The following is a 15,287-nucleotide window of genomic DNA, read 5'->3' as shown; positions in this document are numbered from 1 at the left end:
ATCAGATTTTTTAAAACTTCCTCTTTTTCAAAGTACACACACCTCCAATCCGTAACCACCTTGTAGCAAATACCTGACGTGGGATTATCCGTATTACCCCTCAATGTTTTCTTGAGGAAAATTATGTCTAGCAATGATTAGGTGACCAGAACACACACTTCTCTCTTTCTCCTTCTCCCGTGTGCTCTTTTTTCTTTAATAATGCTCTCATTCCTCTTTTCAAATAAACTGGGTGGGATTCTCCGTAGCCCGACGCCAAAATTGGGATCGGCGATCCAGCGTAGAATGGATTCAGACTCCAGAATCGGTGCAGGCGCTGGTTTGACTCTGCTGCGCGATGCTCCGCCCCCTCCAAAGCACCATCATCGGTCTGCGTGAAGTTGCAAGGCCGTTGGAGCGTCATCAGCCGGCCCATCCTCTATATTCCGCATCCAATGGGCCGGGTTCTCGATGGCCCAGGCCATGTGTGGTCCCAGCGGTTGGGAACCTGGCATGCCGGCTGCGGATAGTGTCCAGCGCCGCCACACTCATTGAATTTACAGTGCAGAAGGAGGCTATTCAGCCCATCGAGTCTGAACCAGTCCTTGGAAAGAGCACCTTACTTAAGCCCCACGGCACCACCTTATCCCCATAACCCAGTAACCCCACCCAACACTAAGGGCAATTTTGGACACTAAGGGCAATTTATCACGGCCAATCCACCTAACCTGCACATCTTTGGACTGTGGGAGGAAACCGGAGCACCCGGAGGAACCCCACGCAGACACGGGGAGAACGTGCAGACTCCACGCAGACAGTGACCCAGTGGGGAATCAAACCTGGGACTCTGGAGCGGTGAAGCAACTGTGCTAACCACTATGCTACCGTGCTGCCCACTCGGTTGGGGTCTGTGTCGCTGGCCAGGGGGGCTTCTGCTAGGGATTGGGTGAATGGTCGGGGGTAGCCAGGGAGTTGGCTGTGGGGTCGGGGTGGGCGGGTTCGCAGTCCAGCACGGCTGGCGCCATGTTTTCCGACGTGACCGGTGGGGATGTTGGCCCTGCAGCTTGTCAGATCTGCGCATGCGCGCCCCGGGATCCGTCGACTCTCCAGCCCTTCACTGCGCGATCCATGGTTGTTCCACGCGGCGCCGGTGCTAGCCCCTCACTGGTACCAGAATCGGTGAGGGATCCATGCCGATTTTCCAGTCGCGGAGCACCATGGATTCTCCGTTGGCACCGGCACTTAGCGGCAGAAACGGAGAGTCCAGCCCAGTGTTTTTCTTTCCCCTTTATTTTTTGCTCACTCAATTCTCTGATAATGATGAGTTTGTTTTTCATAGAAACGTAGAAATAGGAGTAGACGAGTCAGTCCTTTGAGCCTGCTCCACTATTCAATATGATAATGGCTGACCCTCTTTCGTTACGATCATTTTGATTTGTGGGCAGCACGGTAGCACAAGTGGATAGCAGGTTCGATTTTTGCTGGGTCACTGTCTGTGCGGAGTCTGTACGTTTTCCCCGTGTGTGCGTGGGTTTCCTCCGGGTGCTCTGGTTTCCTCCCACAGTCCAAAGATGTGCAGGTTAGGTGGATTGGCCATGATAAATTGCCCTTAGTGACCAAAAAAGGTCAGGAGGGGTTATTGGGTTACGGGGATAGGGTGGAGGTGAGGGCTTAAGTGGGTCGGCGCAGACTCGATGGGCCGAATGGCCTCCTTCTGCACTGTATGTTCTATGATCTCCGTTGATGTTACTACTGGATGAGACGATCCTGGAATGGAACCCTGGCTCAAACGACCATAATTTACACTTTTTTTTAGAAATGATGGAGGAACAGAGGCATAGGACTGTTAATTAGCCTTTAACAACAGTAAAAGAAACATTTGTTAACCATGAAAAGTTTTTCTGTAATATAATACTCCTTCACTCTCACTTATTCACAAATGTACATCAATTTCAAGATAAGACAGGTTACAAAATATATCTTAATGCTATACTGTTCTCAGTAAATACACAGTCCCTGTGACCCAACAGGCTAACTGTTATCAGAAACACCCTACTCTGAAACCAAGTGGCAGATGTCACACCTAATCAGACTTCTCTAGATTTCTCCTCAAATTCACCCCAGGTGATTCCCTCATGAGGGTTTCCGAACTCTACTCTCAAAGACACGCCTTAGAATCTTCTTTCAAACAATGCTTTCTCTCAGTTGCTTTATCAAGGATCCACCTCTGGGATTTCCAACTCTCCTTTCGGTATTCTTTTGTCTTGAATTTCCAAGCTTCAACACAAACTCTCAGGTGCTTAGACCCCAACAGAATACCATTGTTTCAAAGACTGGAAAGAAGGAAATCGACCTTGGGATTTTTTGTAAGGGCCACGAAGAATCCAGCACGAGTTTTAAGGATACAAAGTAATAACGTTTATTTACTATAATAATATATACACAACAGTAGCAGTAACTTCCCTTGCTACCTTCTCCTTCCTGCTGGTTCCTGAACTGGCCAGCTTATTTATACTAGGAGTTTCTCCGCCCCCCTCATTGGGGAAGTTCATACTCCCATAGGATTGTGGGATAGTCATTAGTCCCCAGCCAATCGTAAGTAGGCAGGTTATAACATCCCTCCCCCCCCAAAGTCCAAGGAATCCACCGAAGACCCTGCGAAGGAAGGTGTCGAACTCGTTTGGCCACAGGCCGGACGCCATTTGCACGCGGCGCTGGATCAGGCGGCGTGTAACGAGACGGAGACCGGCGCTTCCGTGATGAACGGCGCGGTTGTACATCCACGGCCTGTGGACCCGAGGATTCCCCCTCTGATGCATCCTGTGTCTCCATCTCGGAGTCAGAGTCTGCTGCCTCCGTCATGTCAGCGTCTCTATCTCCATTCGGTCCCGTAACGACCTGCGCAGGCTTCGAGTGAGGCACCAGTGGAAGATTTTGAGGACTACCTTCCCTTGTCTCTGGTCTTTGCGGCTGTTGAAATGAGCTCCGGGGATGGGGAATCTTTTGAGGGGATGATCTTCTGGACCGGACGTGGTCTACGTGTTTTCGCTGGAGACGACCCTGGGCTTGCACTTGGTAAGATATAGGGCCCGTTTGGCGAAAGATTACACCAGGAACCCATTGGGCACCACCAGCAAAATTCCGCACGAATACTGGGTCACCGGGCGCAAACTGCCGAATCGGACGATGCCGAGACAATCCCTGTCCCTGCCGTTCTTGTGTGCAGCGTACTTTTGCGCCAATGTCCGGGAAGACCATACTAAGGTGGGTGCGAAGTCTTCGGCCCATTAGGAGTTCTGCGGGAGCTACCCCAGTCACTGCATGGGGGGTGGTCCTGTACGTAAACAAAAAGCGAGCCAGTCTCGTGTCTTGGATCCGGAAGACTGCTTCTTTAGGCCTCTTTTGAATGTTTGCACTGCACGCTCTGCCAACCCATTTGAAGCCGGGTGGTAAGGGGCAGTGCGGATATGGCGGATGCCGTTCATCTTTGTAAACCTAGCAAACTCCTCACTCGTGAATGGAGTGCCATTATCCGTGACCAGCACCTCGGGGAGGCCATGCGTACTAAATGATAAACGCATCTTTTCAATTGTTGCGCAGGACGTTGTCCCCTGCATCTTATGCACCTCCAGCCACTTGGACTGGGCGTCAATTAGTAGAAGGAACATGGATCCCTGAAAAGGGCCTGCGAAATCTGCATGTAAGCGTGCCCAAGGCCGCCCTGGCCATTCCCAGTGATGTAGGGGCGCGGCCGGCGGAAGCTTCTGATGCTCCTGGCAAATGGAGCAGTTTTGGGCCACCTTCTCAATGTCGGTGTCGAGGCCTGGCCACCAGACATAACTCCGGGCCAACATTTTCATCTTGGTCACGCCCGGATGCCCATTGTGCAAGTCTGATAATATCAGCTACTGGCCTTTTTCCGGGACAATCACACGCGTCCCCCACAAGAGGATGCCGTCTTCCACGCTGAACTCTGACAGCTTGGAGGAAAATGCCCTCAACTCGCCTGGGAGCTGTCTATGCTGCTCACCATACAGGACTATGTGCCGAACCTTTGACAAGACTGGCTCCGTCTGGGTCCACTCACGGATCTGTGATGCCGTGACAGGCAAGGTGTCCATAAAATTTAGGGTTGCAACCACCTCACCGGTCGTGGGGGTCGACATGGGGCCGGTCGATAAAGGCAATCGGCTCAGTGCGTCGGCATTTGCTACCTGCGTACCTGGTTTGTGCTCCAGAGAATACTCATATGCAGCAAGCAACAAAGCCCAGTGCTGGATCCGTGCAGAAGCAATGGGCGGTATTGGCTTATCCTCTCTGAAAAGTCCCAGCAGGGGCTTATGATCAATCACGATAGTGAAATGGCGGCCGTACACATACTGGTGGAAGCGTTTCACCGCGAAAACCACTGCCAGGCCCTCCTTCTCGATCTGCGCGTACTTTTTCTCCGCTGTAGTCAATGTGCGGGAGGCGAAAGCTATCGGTCGCTCGGCCCCGTTCTCCATCTTGTGGGACAGGACGGCCCCAATACCATACGGGGATGCATCACATGTGACGAGCAAAGGCTTTCCCGGATCATAGTGGGTTAGTAACCCAGACGACGACAATTGTTGCTTTACCCGCCGGAAAGCGGTTTCTTGCGGCTGACCCCAAACCCAGGTGTGATTTTTCTTTAGCAGCAGGTGCAAGGGGGCCAGCGTAGTTTCCAGATTGGGGAGGAACTTCCCGTAATAGTTTACGAGACCGAGAAAAGAACGAAGATGCGAAGTGTCAGTCGGGGTGGGGGCATGTTGAATTGCACGCACCTTCTCTGCGACGGGGTGCAGACCCTCGCGGTCCACCCGATAACCTAGGTAGACTACTTCTTTTGCCTGAAATACGCACTTTGTGTGACGTAAACGGACTCCAGCCTCCGAAAGGCGTCTAAGAACAGCCTCCAGATTTTCCAAATGCTCTTGCTCCAACGTCCCTGTAATCAACACGTCATCTAGGTAGACAGCCACACGTGGTAAACCTCTCAAAATGCCCTCCATAACACGTTGAAAAATTGAGCAGGCAGAGGATACTCCAAAGGGCAACCGTGTATATTGTGTGTTAATTGTTACATATGGTCGGGAGGCAGGGTCCAGCTCCAACTGCAGGTAGGCGTGACTCATATCTAATTTTGTGAATGAGAGTCCACCTGCAAGTTTCGCGTAGAGATCCTCTATGCGAGGCATTGGGTATCGGTCGAGTCGGGAAACTGTATTCACTGTAAGTTTATAGTCGCCACACAAGCGAACTGTGGCATCTGGCTTCATTACTGATACAATTGGTGCTGCCCAGTCAGCAAAACGGACGGGCCTGATAATACCCAAACTCTCCAAACGAGTGAGCTCCCCTTCTACGTTCTCGAGCAAAGTGTAAGGCACTGGGCGCACCCCGCGGCATGGCTCCTGGTTCAACTTGGATACGGGCTACGGCCCCTTTTATTTTCTCCAAACTAGGCTGGAATACCTCTGGGTATCGTCCTAGCACCTCAGTCAACCCTCCAGAAACTGTTTGGAGGATGTGCTGCCATTGCAACCGCAAATGGCGCAACCAGTCCCGACCCAACAGGCTGGGCCCATGGCCACGCACTACGATAAGTGGGAAACGCCCCTCCTGGCGTCCATAGACAAGAGGGGTCATTGTAGTTCCTGCAATGTCCAGTGGTTCCCCCATGTAGGTGGCCAACCTGGCCTGTGAGTCAGTTAATGTAAGGGTCTGTATACCCTGCTTGATGCGGTCGAATGTCCTCTGGGCGATGACGGAGACCGCTGCGCCAGTATCCAACTCCATCTCCAGCGGGTGGCCATTGACCCGTACTGTCACCTTAATGGGGGCCACACGGGGAGCTGCCACACAATGCAGCTGCAGGCAGTCGTCCTCCGTCTCCACGTCCTCAGCAGTGTTCGCCACAGGTTCATCCACATGGAAGGTACGGCCTCTGGGCTGGTCCCAGTTACGGCCTCTGGGCTGGTCCCAGTTTCGGTCGGAACGACGACGCCTCTGGCGTCCCCAGGACCGCCGTCCGCGACGGGGTCGGCGCCTACAAGTCTGACACGGACATGGCTCCTCATCCATTGGCTCTGGAGAAGGCTCCCTTCGGGGAGGAATGTCCGATGGCCACTGGCGTCGGTCCGGTCGTTGCCTCGCCCAAGGTACCGCAGGAGTGCGGGGGGACGTTTTCGGACGGAAGGGGTTGCGCCCCAAGGCATGCACTTCCATTCCCTGTAACTCCTGTACTCCTCGCTCTGCGTTCTCTCGGGACAATACTATTTGAATGGCCTGTTGAAAAGTCAATGTTGGCTCCGCTAACAACTTTCTCTGGGTTGCTGCATTGTTAATACCGCAAACCAAACGGTCGCGTAACATTTCTGACAAGGTCTCACCATAGTCACAGTATTCCGCAATCCCGCGTAGCCTGGATAAAAAAATCGGCAAGGGATTCTCCAGGGGTCCTCTCAGCGGTATTAAACCGGTAACGCTGGACTATCGTGGACGGGGTTGGGTTAAAGTGTTGCCCCACTATATTCACAAGTTCGTCAAACGTTTTGGTGTCCGGCGCAGCTGGGTACGTAAGGCTCCTAATCACCCCAAACGTATGCGGCCCGCAGGCGGTGAGCAATATGACCACCTGGCGCTCGTTTTCAGTGATCTTGTTTGCCCGGAAATAGTAACGCATACGTTGTGTGTACTGGTTCCAGCTTTCCAGCGCAGCATCAAAAACACCCAAACGTCCGTACAGAGGCATGGTATAATAGAAAACAACTTCCAACTTGTATCCAACAAAAATCCAGGGAGGTTGCTTCAGCAGTGTAGACAGCTATTCACTTTTACCTTCGTCGCCAGTTTTGTAAGGGCCACGAAGAATCCAGCACGAGTTTTAAGGATACAAAGTAATAACGTTTATTTACTATAATAATATATACACAACAGTAGCAGTAACTTCCCTTGCTACCTTCTCCTTCCTGCTGGTTCCTGAACTGGCCAGCTTATTTATACTAGGAGTTTCTCCGCCCCACTCTTTGGGGAAGTTCATACTACCATAGGATTGTGGGATAGTCATTAGTCCCCAGCCAATCGTAAGTAGGCAGGTTATAACCGGATTGTTTCAGATATCTGGTTTTTGTCTCGCTGATTTCAACCAATCTGTCCTTTCCAGGGCTGTCTGTAACCTCAGTGAACAAGCTGTACCCTGTTCAAAATCAAGTTCCTGTTTTCCTTTTAGTTTCAATATTCCTGGAGACTTCTCTTAATTCCCTAGTTGCTCGAACTAACTGTCCTTTAGTTGCTGAATTTGCTGTCCTGCCTATTTCTCCATTGAATGATTTTCCTGTTAGTAGCAGAGCCGAGAGCTGTTCACTTTCTAACTTTGAAACTCCATCTGCTTTGAATTCAGTTCAAACATAATCACGAGGTTTGTCTTTCCTAAAGCGGCCCCTGGTCGCTAAGCAACATCTCATTCTCATGGTAACACAGTAGTTAGCACTGTTGCTTCACAGCTCCAGAGTTCCAGTTTCGATTCCTGGCTTGGGTCACTGTCTGTGCGGAGTCTGCACGTTCTCCCTGTGTCTCAGTGGGTTTCCTCCGGGTGCTCCGGTTTCCTCCCACAAGTCCTGAAAGACGCGTTGTTAGGTGAATTGGACATTTTGAATTCTCCCTCTGTGTACCCGAACAGGCGCCGGAATGTGACGACTAGGAGCTTTTCACATAACTTCATTGCAGGCTTACATTAACACTGCAATGAAGTTACTGTGAAGAGCCCCTAGTCACCACATTCCGGCGCCTGCTCAGGTGCACAGAGGGAGAATTCAGAATGTTCAATTCACCTAACAGCGCGTCTTTTGGGACTTGTGGGAGGTGTAGCCACCTAAAATGGCTGATTCCCTATTAATTTGGCCAAAACCTGATTTAAAATGGCTAACCGAAAAGGCTGATGGGAAAAGGACACAAACGGACAGCTGCAGACAGAATAGCGTATTCGGCTCGGGGGAAGTCGGCCCAGACCGATACTCAAGACCATTAGCAGCACATCAACACAGACATCTGCAGTTTAATGGGCTATCCCCGGGAACAATTGCAACATATTAGCAATTGAATGCCGGGCCAGACCTGTCGGCGCCTGCAGTGGCCGAAACAAAGACAGGTGAGCGACCACCCCCCGATCGAGGAATCGCCCCGTTATTGGATATATCGAACCAAGTGATTGGGAACAAGTTCAATCACTTGGGACTCCGGGTCAAGGGCCGTCCCGAGAGGCGGGAAGCCCCGGGACCCTATAAAGTGAGGGGCCAAGTTCAGATCTCTCTGTCTCTCCCTTCTTCGCCTGCTCACGACCTTCGCAAGAACATCGACCAGAAAGCGTAAGTTTGACTCCAGCGATCGCTACCCGATAGAGACTCCTAGCCATCGACCCGTATCAGCCTTTTGAATCCCGCGGGCCAGATCCGATTCGATAAGCCATTCGTTTCCCTGACCTGGTGGGCCCTTCCTAAAGTTAAGTATTGGCCAGTAGTGGTAGGTTCCTATATAGATAGTAGCATTATTGTGTAAGCATTACTTGTTGTATATAATAAATGACCGTTGATTTCAATCTTACTAAGCGGTGTGCTGACTTATTAATCATAACTCGAGCTTGAACCACGTGGCGGTATCAGAAAGATACCTGGCCACTCATGAGCAGAGGTGACATAATCAGAGGTAATAAACTAAGGCTAAAAAGAGCAACAGAGGAAACCCATGCGGGAGGTTGTTTGTGTCTTCAGCCATGAAGACAGAACTAAAGTAGTTGTTTAATTGTTCTGCTATTTCCTTGTTCTCTATTATAAATTCTCCTGTTTCAGACTGTAAGGTACCTACGTTTGTCTTTACTCATCTTTTTCTTTTTCAGAGTGTTTGTTAATCGTAGTTTGGCAATGGAAAAGATTAAATGCTTTGGATTTGACATGGACTACACCCTAGCAGGTGAGCATTGCTATTTCTAAAGGAATTCTTCGATTTAAAACAGAGTCTCTCTTCTGCTGACAAATTCAGAGAGCACTGCCCAAGTGGTGTCTCGAACTGCTACATTTTACCCCACCTCTCTTCCCTCCTGCCACTTTCGTGTTCCCTGAGCTTTGGCAGCTTCCAGAGGCCAGACTTTGTGTATGAGCCTGGGCTCTGAGTGTTGACGGGCTACTCTGCTGTAGTGGTGATCACAGCTGAGTCTGTCTGCCCTCGCGGGACGTCAACATAACAGGTTCCAGCAGGAGCCCCGATCCTAACTTCAATGCATTGATACGGGGCACAATTATAACCCAAACTGCTGTTGTAGCGCTGACATCTTGAACACCACATTCAAGTGGAATGGAATGTAGTGACTTGCCCAGGAGCCTACATTTAAGTGAAATAGACTAATAACGAAACCAATTTGGCAAACTGGATGACTCCTCCTTTCTTGTTCCAATAATGATCCTTCCTAGGTCATGTGTTCCAGGGAGGAGATGCTCTGGTTGATTTTGCAATCCAGCTCTTGGCCTGTAATATTGTAGGTATCAGATAAGGAACATATCAGCCATGATAGAATGGCGGAGCAGACTCGATGGGCTGAAAGGCCTAATTCTGCTCCTGCATCTTATGAACTTATGAATAAACATTGTAGGTACAACAGTCTGAGTGTGTTACGCAGTACAACCAGCTCAGAGCCAAAATCAGAAAGAGCATTCCACTCAGTGAAGCTGCCAACTTCTCCCAGATTGCTTTACATTCACTCGCACCAGCAGTGCTATTTCCTAATCTCTTCCCGGCAAAACCAGTACAAAACTGTACACAGTGTTTCCTGCAGTGTCAGGGGATTTCGGACTCAATTCTTGGAACTAGTAAATGCAGAGGCCTCATTATTGGCAGCAACAGAGGACTTTATACAGAAGGTATGCTGCTGTATAGAGGCCTGTACTTGGTGCTCAAATACATCTGTGTTAAGAAATTTCTTCTCATCTCGGTCCTAAAATGCTCCTCCCTCATTTTGCAATTGTGCCTCTTGGCTCTGGACTCCCCAATCTGCATCTACCCTGTCCATTGCTTCAAGTATTTTGTAGGCTTCAATGAGGTCACCTCTCATTCTTCGTAGCTCTAGAGAATACAGGCCCAGTTTGCCCATCTCTCTGCAAAAGACAGTCCCACCATCCCCGGAACAAGCCTGTTAAACCTTCATTACGCTCTCTCTATGGCAATAATATCCTTTCTGAATGTAGCCTTCCATTATCAACCTACAGAGCTCCTAATGATTAACCAGAAATAATATCCTGTGTTATCTGGCTGCCTTTGAGGTTGTGCAACACGCACACATGCAGTGCACAGTGAATCTGTGTGCAATCAGGATCAAATCTCCTGCCACAAAATGGTGAATCCTAGTGAACAGCAGGCTGCTTTTTCACATTGCAGCATTTAACACATTTCCTTTCCATTAAATACGCTGAAACTCATTGGAAAAACCAAAACTCCCCCCATAGCAAGTGTAGACACGTTTAACCTGCAGCAACAGTTCACAGGAAGGCCCTGAAAGATGTTTTAATGCTTGAAGTTTGGTTTATTTTTATTTTCTCCTTGCCTGCTTTTAGCTGGAATTCAGTTAGACTGGAATCGGTTACCCTCCCCCTAAGTGACTGTTGCTATTATTGATGTGTGAGGTTTTATGGTGAATGTTGGCGGGATATTTAACTGAATGGCATCACAGCTAGGCACACTCGAGCCCATACCCACCTCTCAATGTCCAGCAGGAATGATTGGATACTTAGCAGCTGTGGAAGCCCTGGCCGATTCACTTTTTTCTGTCCCAAGAAAGAGGCCACTGAGCCGAATTATAATATTCCAGCTGTGATCATCATGAGAAATCCGGCAGGAGTAAGCCATTTGGATCATCGAGCCTGCTCCGTCATTCAATAAGATTCTGGCTGATCTGACTGTGGCCGTAACTCCACTTCCCTGCCTGCCCTCAAAACCCTCGACTCCCCTGTCAACGAACAATCTGTCTAACTCGGCCTTTAATATGTTCAGTGACTCTGCCTCTACCACACTCTGGGGGAGAGAATTCCAAAGTCTAACAATCCTCTGGATGAAGAAATTCCTCACCTCTGTCTTACGTGACTCCTTAGTTAAAAGGTTTGTCCCCCACGTAGTTCCAAATTTCCCCACCAAAACGAAACATCCTCTCAGCATTTACCCTAAGAAACTTATTTCAATAATATCTCCTGTCATTCTTATCAATTCCAATGAGTTTCGGCCCAACCCACTCAACCTTCATCATATGATAACTCCTTCATCCCAGGAATCGGGCTGGTGCACATTCTCTGAACTGCTTCCAATGCAAGTATGGTTCTGCCTTCTGAAGACCAGAGCTGTACACTGTACTCCTGGTGTGATCTCACCAACGCCCTGTACAGCAGCACGGTAGCAAAGTGGTTAGCACTGTGGCTTCACAGCGCCAGGGTCCCAGGTTCGATTCCCAGCTTGGGTCACTGTCTGTGCGGAGTCTGCACATTCTCTCCGTGTCTGCGTGGGTTTCCTCCCACAAGTCCTGAAAGACGTGTTGTTAGGTAATTTGGACATCCTGAATTTTCCCTCTGTGTACCCGAACAGGCGCCGGAATGTGGCAACTGGGGGATTTTCACAGTAACTTCATTGCAGTGTACTTGTGACAAGAAAGATTATTCATTAAAAGCTGTAGCAAGGCTTCCTTGCTTTATTATTCCATCCCTCTTGCAATAAATGACAGCATTCCATTTGTCTTCCTAACTACTTGCTGTATTTGCATGCTAACTTCTTGTGATTTATGTACACGGACACCCAGATCCCTCTGTACTGCAGCATTCTGTAATCTCTCCATTTAAATAATCTGCTTTTCTATTTTCCCTGCTAAAATAGACAACCTCATGCTTATAGAATATAGAATTTTCACCACAGTTATTGCAGAATCATCGAATCCGTACAGTGCAGAAGGAGGCCATTCGGCCCATCGAATCTACACCTATGAAAGAGCACCCTACCTAGGTCCACTCCCCTGCCTTATCCCTGTAACCCCTTACCCCACCTAACCTTTGGGCACAAAGGGACAATTTAGCATGGCCAATCTACCTAACCTGCACACCTTTGGACTGTGGGTGGAAACCGGAGATCCCGGATGAATCCCATGGAGGCTCGGAGAACGTACAAACTCCACACAGTCACCCAAGGCCAGAATTGAGCCCATGCCGCCCATCTGCTAATTTTTTAGTCCACTCAGTAAACCTATCAATATCCCTATACAGACACTTTATATCCTCCTCACAACTTCCTTTTCTACCTATCTTTGTATCATCTGAAAATGTGGCTACACTATAGTCTGCCACTTCATCTGCCAGTAATACAAATCATAACAATTGGACAAAAAAATAGTTGAGGCCCCCACCAGTCACAGTTGCCGTTTGACCTATTTATCCGAACTCTGTTTGCTGTTAGTTCGCCAGCCAATCGTGTACCCTTGCAAATATGATACCCTCCACAACATTTGAGCTTTATTTTGTGCAGTTCCTTTTTATGTAGTGACTTGGCGAATGCTTTTTGGAAAACAAAATAAGCTACATTACCTGCTTTTCCCATTCTCGAAGAACGCTGATCAATCCATTCACTATCTCTGCAGTTAGACCCCAGAATGTGCAAACAATTGCTGCAGATGTGGTTGCCGTTGATCACACTGTGGTGTCCAGATGCTACAGTTGCAATAAGTGACCTGCCCTGACATCTTTATTGTTTTTAATTTGACTAATTAGGCTTGAAGTTTAACAATATCACAAAACTGTAGTTATACTAGGTAGTTTAATTAGTTAAGCTATAAACTTAATGCAGTGCATAGCTCCCCAGTACCACTTTAAATTCCTGCCCACATTTAGCAGAGTAAAGTCTTAAAAACCTATCAGTCTGCTCCCTACTCCCTAATTGTAACCTTGAACACTCCCTAATTTCTGAAAGCTGATAAAAAGCATCAACCCCTTTCCCATCTGCATCAAATTCCAAAGTTCGTCCTCACTTTTCAGGGCTTTTTGTGCTTCCATACTCCACTGCAGCAAAACTGTCTACGTTATATAGAGAGCTGATGTGCCACATCCAAGTTGCAACTATTAAGTCAGAATCCTGTCACAGATTAACAGCTATTCATTTTTTGCTGATGTTCACAGGACTTAGGTAGTTTCTGTTAACTAGGCTCCTTAACTAACTCGCTGTTTCAAAGATCTGAGTCAGAGGTTTACTGCAAATCTAAATTCTAGCTTGAAAAAAACTTAGCTGAGAGATTCCCAAATTCCCAAACTAGTAATCGGGCTTTGTTGAAGTCAGGCCGTCACACTCTGGTCCCAAACTCTGGATGAAATCAGCAGTTCCAGATCAGAGGTGGAATCTGGGAACTCTTATTGATAACGTGAAAGTGAATACTAGACTGCTTGCTGAGCTATGGGTAAGGTCTTGTTTTAAACAGGTGACCCAGAACTGTGCCTGTTTGTTCAGAGTTATCTCCGGCTGATCACTGAGCCAAGAGAAGAGCCTAGCCCCTGAACTGAAGGTCAGCTCGCTCTTCAGGCCCAGCAGCTTGGCAGATGATTGCAAAGCAGACTGAATTCGATTTCAGCTACTTTATGAAGTTTGACCAGAAATAGTGTTGACACCCAAGGGAACTGAAACACAGAAGCTCAAAAACCACCACTCCCTAAACACTGATGAGGCAAAGGGAGGAATGAGTGTGTTAGTGTGGTCAGTAATTGAGGTAAAGAAGTTGTCATACAGTGTGGTCACCAGTGGGTAAACAGGGTGTGATACAGAGTGGTCATTGACTGGGGTAAAGACAGTGTGGTCATTGACTGGGGTAAACAGTGTGGTCACTAACTGGGGTAAAGACAGTGTGGTCACTAACTGGGGTAAAGACAGTGTGGTCAGTAACTGGGGTAAAGACAGTGTGGTCACTAACTGGGGTAAACACAGTGTGGTCACTAACTGGGGTAAGCACAGTGTGGTCACTAACTGGGGTAAACACAGTGTGGTCACTAACTGGGCTAAACACTGTGTGGTCACTAACTGGGATAAACACTGTGTGGTCACTAACTGGGGTAAAGACAGTGTTGTCACTAACTGGGATAAACACAGTGTGGTCACTAACTGGGGTAAAGACAGTGTTGTCACTAACTGGGATAAACACAGTGTGGTCACTAACTGGGGTAAAGACAGTGTGGTCACTAACTGGGATAAACACAGTGTGGTCACTAACTGGGGTAAACACAGTGTGGTCACTAACTGGGGTAAACACAGTGTGGTCACTAACTGGGGTAAACACAGTGTGGTCACTAACTGGGGTAAAGACAGTGTGGTCACTAACTGGGATAAACACAGTGTGGTCACTAACTGGGGTAAATACAATGTGGTCATTAACTGGGGTAAAGACAGTGTGGTCATTGACTGGGGTAAACAGTGTGGTCACTAACTGGGGTAAAGACAGTGTGGTCAGTAACTGGGGTAAAGACAGTGTGGTCACTAACTGGGGTAAACACAGTGTGGTCACTAACTGGGGTAAACACAGTGTGGTCACTAACTGGGATAAACACTGTGTGGTCACTAACTGGGGTAAAGACAGTGTGGTCACTAACTGGGGTAAACACAGTGTGGTCACTAACTGGGGTAAACACAGTGTTGTCACTAACTGGGGTAAACACTGTGTGGTCACTAACTGGGGTAAACACTGTGTGGTCACTAACTGGGGTAAACACAGTGTGGTCACTAACTGGGATAAACACAGTGTGGTCACTAACTGGGGTAAACACAGTGTGGTCACTAACTGGGGTAAACACAGTGTTGTCACTAACTGGGGTAAACACAGTGTTGTCACTAACTGGGGTAAACACTGTGTGGTCACTAACTGGGGTAAACACAGTGTGGTCACTAACTGGGGTAAAGACAGTGTGGTCACTAACTGGGGTAAAGACAGTGTGGTCACTAACTGGGGTAAACACAGTGTGGTCACTAACTGGGGTCCACTGTCCACAGAATAATCTGTTCAGTTATTTGCCATAGATTGTTGTCTGTGTTGAAGAATTGAAGAGGTAGAAGGTGGTTTTAGCAAAAGAAGGAATTAAGGGTTTTAACAGATAAAATCCAGCGATTGCACCAGTGTAGGTTCATGTTGGCATTGAAGTTATTTAACACGCCGCTTTATTAACGTCATAGGAGTGAGAACCGGTCTGTTGAGGTGTGATTTGACAAAATAGCATCAGAATGTGTCAGGCAGC

General features: G+C 48.4%; 1 protein-coding gene across 2 annotated transcripts in view; it reads left to right on the top strand.

Annotated features, from left to right (window-relative positions):
- Positions 1–15,287, top strand: part of nt5c2a (5'-nucleotidase, cytosolic IIa) — a 149,981-nt gene that overhangs the window by 53,324 nt on the left and 81,370 nt on the right. For both annotated transcript variants that reach the window (XM_072479763.1, XM_072479762.1), the window contains one exon: positions 8,894–8,967. In XM_072479763.1, coding sequence (XP_072335864.1) covers positions 8,894–8,967 — 74 coding nt within the window. The remainder of the gene's footprint in view (positions 1–8,893; positions 8,968–15,287) is intronic.

This window comes from Scyliorhinus torazame, chromosome 16 (assembly GCF_047496885.1).
Source record: "Scyliorhinus torazame isolate Kashiwa2021f chromosome 16, sScyTor2.1, whole genome shotgun sequence".
NCBI classification, from domain to species: domain Eukaryota; kingdom Metazoa; phylum Chordata; class Chondrichthyes; order Carcharhiniformes; family Scyliorhinidae; genus Scyliorhinus; species Scyliorhinus torazame.
This window is presented reverse-complemented; position numbering and strand designations above follow the sequence as displayed.